The following is a 6998-nucleotide window of genomic DNA, read 5'->3' as shown; positions in this document are numbered from 1 at the left end:
GTGTCTACATTGGTTAGATCGCTAGATCATGCATTAGAAGCTCATCGCATACACCTAGGTTGTATTACTAACATTTCTCAGGTACCAGCTGCATATAAACTGTGCAAGCAAGTTTTGCCAGAGGTTCTCAGTACCAGAATCACCTATGCCGACCAGACGCAGAACAGTAGACTAAGGAGGAGGCTGGACCTAGCATCCATGAGCTGGATCTATCATTCACCAGCAGCGTGGGATCCAGATGCAGAGTTAGACCCAGAAACAGGAACGAACTCAAAGGCAGTAGTTCGAATACCAGGAGCAGCAGAAGTCACTTCTTCCTCAGCATCTGGCGCGTCAACAGGAGCACCTTCCCCCTCCAGACCAGATAGCATGTCCAGGTTCAGACCCACAGGAAATTCTGCAGCCAGCTTTCTCTCTTCTGCTTCCAAATTCCAGCACCTGCACCTTGAAGGCTAGAGAAGCTTCAGTATCCAGAGCCTGTGAGAGGCGAATCTCAGCATCAAAAGTGCGACCCTCAACATCATAGAAACTTAAATCTCTCGAGAATCTGAACTTGCCAAAAGCTCCAGGGAAACTCAGCAGCGAGGAGAACAAGATGCCGAGTATATCCGTAAAACGAAGCATTTCCGAAGCGTAAACACACCCAAATGGTGGAGCAGCCCACGGGTTGGGGGCATGGTTGCAATTGGAGTAATCTCAATGAGAAGGACTCGTGGCCAAATCGGGAGTAGGCCCTCTTTCGCGCCGGATCCATATGCGAGAACAGGATCCGCCTTTCTCTTCTCAAACAGACCTGGGGAGCAGGAAACAAAGATCCGACCAAGCAGACTCGGGTCTCGTGTAGATCTTAACCAGCCAAAATCTCTTGGGAATCTGAGTCCTACTTTGGAGGGACCCCCAGGAGCAGGGGACGCAGAGACAGAAGACTCGGAAACAGGGTTGGACTCAGAAGCAGGGTTGGATTCAGAAGCAGAGGATGCGTAGAAGCAGAGGTAAAGCCACGAGGTGGAACATATCCAGGAATAAGAGGTTTCGTAGCAAGAGGAGTGACCTCAATGGGAACTCTCCCCTTGGTTGAACCAGAGGCAGATCTCCTTTTTGCACGGATGCCAGAAGCGGAGGCAGGGCAAGCTTTTCTCTTCTCGACTGACTTGGAGGCATCTCAGCACGTTTCTTCTCCCTCAGAGCCAGAACCGCAGCAAGTGTAGCCTTAGGCTTAGCAGATCCTGGAAGAAGGTGAGAAGTCAAGAAACAGCAGCAGCAGTACAACAAGTCAATCAGCAGCAACAATACAACAAATAAAGCAGAAGTAGAGCTACATATCAGACGACATAGCATCCAGAACCAGAAAGACTAATTTCCCTCCTCATCTTGATGCTGAGAAGGAAAATTAGGGGCAATTGTTAGGGATAAAAATTGAGTTTTATCACCCGTGACGTGGCACCATTTCACTGGCAGAAATAATGGCAAAGAGTTGGTGACGTGGCACACAGCTATTGGATGATAAAGGAAAGAAGGGATTGATGAGGTGGCAAAGTGTGGACCATGGATTAAAAAGCAAACAAACACACCTTGGCAAATTGAAGGCCACAAGATCAGGATAGCAAAACACATAATTGTGTTAATAACTCACGTGCAAAAAGGAAAGAGTGGGCCTTGACTATTTCAGCAACTACCACCTATTTTCATGGTAATGACCCAAAATTCCGGGGAGCGAAGCAGGGAAGGAGTTCACAAAATTTAACCTAGCACCAACAACTATAAAAAGAGGGATCATCTCACATTCAAGGGGGCATCCGAACTTCAGCAAGAACAACACAACACTTCTCAAAATTCCCGTCTACACTTGGCAATAATTCGTTAGCAAAAATAATCATTGTATTTCCTTACTTGCGTATTCAATCTCGATTATAGTGCAAAGGTGGTGGGATTCCGACTCCCCCCGCGGTTGTTCCCACACCGGGTTTTCCGCGTCACCAAAAATCCTCAGTGTCATTTTCTTTCATTTTTGTCTTTTCTTCGTTCATTGTCATTATTGCATCCAAACCGTAATTGGCATTAGATTAATCATTATCACTCATATAATTAATTCGGAATCGGTAAATTTTTACCAAAACAGTACGGAGTACCAGTAAGGTTTGAATTCACAAGGAATAACTAAATACACAAATGTTTCATAGTAAATTTATTAAGTTGATCTTCAAGATAACACTTAAGTTGACTAAAGTAGTCGTGAAAATCGTACTTAATATATTTTGGGTATGTTTTAAAGATTTGCATTTATCCGGAAATATCATAAATTCATAATCTTAATAATAAAATGGTAATAGTCATAACTAATAAAATCATGGATGGTAAAATAATAACAACCCAAGAATAGGTCTAAAGTTTAAATCTCAACAACTTACTTGAAAAAAAAAAAAAAAAAAAAAAAACTTAATCGTAAATCCATTTTAGTTATCATTCTATATTTATCATACTCGTTTTCTAATTTTGGAAGTAGATTAGAATAAATAATGAGTCGTCTAACCACATTTGCTATAACCTTAAACATTCTTTCAATCTTATGCTTCTCTCTTTGGTTTTGGTCTATTTTTGTAACCTTACGTGATGATAAACAATGGAAACTTCAAGTAGCATTCTCTGTTTCTTCACTATGTTTAGTCTTAGTTCCCTTAGTAACCATCTGTCCTCTTTTGCGATCGACCGCGTACGCCCATTTGTGGGGAATCCCAATAGATGAGCCACTCGAAAAAACATGGGATTACGATCTCGTCGCTGATTATGATTACGATTTCATTCAGGTAAACATATAATCCAATCATTTTGGTTTTATTTTTGTCGAACAAAGTCAACGTTGACTAACATTTTAGTATTCATCCAGGTCAGCAAATACATGCTTATTGGAATTGCCGTGTTTCTATACGCATGGGCCATTTTTGCAATAATCAACATTCATAAGACGTCGATTGGTCTTGTGGCCGTACTAAGTTGGACGCTAGGAGGATTTTGTGTTGGCGAGCTTTTTAAGGTGGGGCCGGCGCCCAGACCTGCACTCCAATGGGTCGGGGGCCGGGCTGTTGATTTCGGGTTTTTCAAGTACATTGTTGCAAATTCGGTGTGTATTGCCCAAAGTGTTAGAATATGTCTTGAATCTGTTCTGAATTCCGCATCTGATTTAGTTTCCTTATTTGTTTAGGAAACTATTATTTAGTTTCCTTGTCTGTTTAGAAATTGCTATAAGGTTTCATATATCTATTAGGGTTTCCTAATTCTGTTAAGGAAAATATCTGTTATGAGAGTACTATATAAACTCTCATAAGCTGTCTGTTTTATTCATTCAGAAATCTGTCAAAAATCTGAGTCGTCTGAAATCTAAATACTCTAACGAGTATACTCTGAAATCTGTAATCCTCAAGATCAATAATATTCTTCCCTTCTGCCGGTGGACGTAGCTAACAAATTGTTAGTGAACCACGTAAATCTGTTGTCTTTTTCACGTTCTTTATTTATCTTTCTTACCTCCGTTATAACACAAAGATTGTTCGGGATTAGTTCCAAGTATATGTGGATCGTGTTTTTCGTTAATCTTTTTTTATTAAGCATTCATAATAGTAGCTCTAGGCATATTTATGTTATAGATGAAAATCAAAAGGAACAAGTTGGAGAATTGGGGGATGAGGCTAAGAAAAACGTCGGTAGTGATAATGCGGTTGATGATTTTGATGTTATAGCTTTGTAATTATTTTTGACGTAGAGATGATAATTGATAATGAAGTAGCAATCATATGTTTTTAAGCAATCCAAGTTAACATGCATTATACTTTGTACAATAATTATTGTTTCAAGACGGTTTTATTGTATAAAATGACCAACGACCAACTCATTTATAAGTAGTAAATCAGTTCCAAGACTATACAACTGGATGTACAATGCTATTGTACATCCAGGGGTAATTTAGTATTTTTCAATTACTTTTGACAAAAAAAAAAAAAAAAGAGAAACAAGAGTAACGTAATCTTAATAATCCCCCTTCTCTCTCTAACTGCTTCCACATTTTTCTAACTCCTCCCCATCTTTCCTCCATCTCTAGTAAATGAATAATCTTCTCTCTAAAATTGTTATATCAACCATTATATCTCTCTTCCTTCAATCAAAATCGGTAAGGATTTAGTAAATTTTTATCATCAATGGCGGATGAAACTTCAATTGTATAGTCATCAATGGAACATGGAACTTCGAAGGAGCATGAAACTTTAATGGAAATTGAAACATTTACCTCTGATTCAATGATGTTGGAAAGACAAATAGATATTACGTCTCCCTGTCAAGGTAAATTTTTAAGCTCGTAATCTTTTTATAAAAGCTCTTATTTTTAAGCGATTAATTTGTGTTATTGTATTGTTTTAACAATAGCTCGTATTTTTATCTTAGTAAGTCGTATTCTTATGTGCTTGTTTTTTTAAGCTCGTGTTCTTTTAGTAATAGCTCGTATTTTTAAGCGGTTAATATGTTATCAAACTTTAGCGTCTTACAAGTCTGGTTTAATACGTTAAGATCGATAAGTGTCTCAATTAGCTCGTGTTCTCGTATTATTTTAACATTAGCTCGTATTCTTATTACGATAGCTCGTATTCTTATGTGCTTGTATTTTAAGCTCGTGTTCTATTTATAAAAGCTCATATTTTTAAGCGCTTAATTTGTGTTCTCGTATTATTTTAACCTTAGCTCGTATTCTTATTACAATAGCTCGTATTCTTATGTGCTTGTATTTAAGCTCGTGTTCTATTTATAAAAGCTCGTATTTTTAAGCGTTTAATTTGTGTTCTCGCATTATTTAACATTAGCTCGTATTCGTATTACAATAGCTCGTATTCTTATGTGCTTGTATTTTAAGCTCGTGTTCTATTTATAAAAGCTCGTATTCTCCATCTAATCAGCTTGCATCGACAATTCCACATGTAAATCAGGAATATATTCTTACTAACCCAATCTATATTACACTTTAATTAAACATCAAAAACTCAGTAATTATCCAACTTAACTAACTCGGTAATTATCTAACTTAAATAATTGCTCAAAAGTTGATTCTTTGAACTCAACTTGATCGTAAAACACAGGTCATTTTCTAAGCAAATCAACCATCGAAAGAATTTATCTGCCTTATCCTTACTAATTTAGCTTTTCAAGCACCTATAAATTAGGGTCAAAATCACAGTATTTTAAGCTCGAGAAGTGTTTTAATTAGCTCGTGTTCTCGTATTATTTTTTACATTAGCTCGTATTCTTGTTACAATAGCTCGTATTCTTATGTGATGGTATTTTAAAGCTTCTGTTCTTTTAGTAATAGCTCGTATTTTTAATCGCTTAAATTGTGTTCTCGTATTATTTTTACTTGAACTCTTACAAATCTGGTTTAATATTTGTAGCATGGGTTGAATGTGTATTTGATATGCTTCTAGGTACCAAAGATGCATGGGTTGAAGTTGAACAATCAGAATTGATTGGACTTAAATTTGATTCAGAGAATGATGCTTATGAAGCTTATCGTAGATATTCATTTATTAAGTGCTTTGGTATCAGACATTCTAATTTGAGGAAAACTAACCAAGGTGATGTTATTGGGAGAGAGTTTTATTGTTTTAAACAGGGTAATAAGGCCAAGAAGGGAGTTGTGGGTAAAAAGTATACAAAGTTGGATCGGAGGACTCATTGTAAGGCAATGGTGTATTTTAAAATTATTGATGGTAAATATGAGTGTGTACGACATGATATGATTCATAATCACGAGTTTTGTCACCCTAATGAAGTTCACCATTTAAGATGTCACAGAAAGGTTGATTCTATTTCAGTTAAATACCTTTTGCATTTGCGAAGCAGTGGTATCCGTTTAGCTGATGGGATGAGGTCATTGGCAAAGGAGGCGGGGGGGTTCTGCTATAGTTGGTTTTGAGTATGGTGATGCTGCGACTGCTATAAAAAAGGCAGGGAAAAAGAAGTTTGATGTTACAGATTGTAACACTCTTATAAATATTTTGAAGCAGAGGGCCGCAAGTGAGGAGGATTTTTATTACGATTTCGAGTTGGATGAGAATAATGCTTTAGTAAGTGTATTTTTTAGGGATAAGATAATGAGGCAGGATTATGAAGCTTATTATGAGCTTCTTGGAAATGATGGAACCTATTGTACGAATAAATACGATATGATTTGTGCGCCATTTGTTGGGATTAACAATCATACTCGAATTTGTTTGTTCGGCGTAGGGTTTATGTTGAATGAGCGCACTGAGTCGTTTGAGTGGTTGTATGGTACTTTCTTGAAGTCAATGGGAGGTATTCAGCCCAAAACAATTATGACGGATCAATTTAAAGCAATGTCAAATGCTATTAAAGAGTGTTTTCCACATTTAAAGCATAGATTATGCGTGTGGCATTTGTTCAAGAATTGAGCTGCTCATCTTGGACGATTAAAAGAGAGCCTTGGTTTTAACAAGTTGTTCAGTCGTATCTTTAAAAGATGTCATACTGAAGAAGAATTAAATCATTGTTGGAATAGGTACTTACAATAGCTCGTATTCTTATTACAATAGCTCGTACTCTTATTACAAAAGCTCGTATTCTTATCTTGAGAAGATGTCATACTGAAGAAGAATTAAATCATTGCTGTTCAGTCTAATTGATTCCTAAAAATTACTTACACTTGAGACAATTAAAGGATTTTTTTCAACGAACCCACATCCAAAACCACCTCTTTTTTCGCCCTTTTTCTGTCTCTTGTTTAGATCTTCGGTAGTCCAACCAATAAGTACAGGGCTAGTTCTGTCCACATCCCTTCTCAAATCGACAACGGTGCCCACAAAGTGTAGCTGCACATATAAATGAAGTTTAAAACCTTAAATTTTCACTATAGATGGGGTTTGTACACAATTACCTATATGAGTTACTATGTAGATAAAATGATCTAATAATCAAAGAAAATGAGCTAATACACAAAGAAA

The 6998-nt window shown here is 37.1% G+C and overlaps 1 protein-coding gene across 1 annotated transcript; it reads left to right on the top strand.

Annotated features, from left to right (window-relative positions):
• Positions 1–4223: 4223 nt before the first annotated feature.
• LOC141607299 (protein FAR1-RELATED SEQUENCE 5-like) lies at positions 4224–6449 on the top strand. The gene is made up of 3 exons (XM_074426653.1): positions 4224–4332; positions 5430–5727; positions 5921–6449. The coding sequence occupies exons 1-3, from the start codon at positions 4224–4226 to the stop codon at positions 6447–6449; spliced, it is 936 nt and encodes a 311-aa protein (XP_074282754.1).
• The last annotated feature ends 549 nt before the right edge of the window (positions 6450–6998 follow it).

Source organism: Silene latifolia, chromosome 10 (assembly GCF_048544455.1).
Source record: "Silene latifolia isolate original U9 population chromosome 10, ASM4854445v1, whole genome shotgun sequence".
Classification (NCBI taxonomy): domain Eukaryota; kingdom Viridiplantae; phylum Streptophyta; class Magnoliopsida; order Caryophyllales; family Caryophyllaceae; genus Silene; species Silene latifolia.
This window is presented reverse-complemented; position numbering and strand designations above follow the sequence as displayed.

Coding starts and splice junctions, on each gene's coding strand:
- LOC141607299 (XM_074426653.1), top strand. CDS start 4,224: ATGGAACATGGAACTTCGAAGGAGCATGAAACTTTAATGGAAATTGAA. Junction 4,333..5,429: donor TATTACGTCTCCCTGTCAAG/GTAAATTTTTAA, acceptor TAATATTTGTAG/CATGGGTTGAATGTGTATTT. Junction 5,728..5,920: donor ACTCATTGTAAGGCAATGGT/GTATTTTAAAAT, acceptor TCATTGGCAAAG/GAGGCGGGGGGGTTCTGCTA.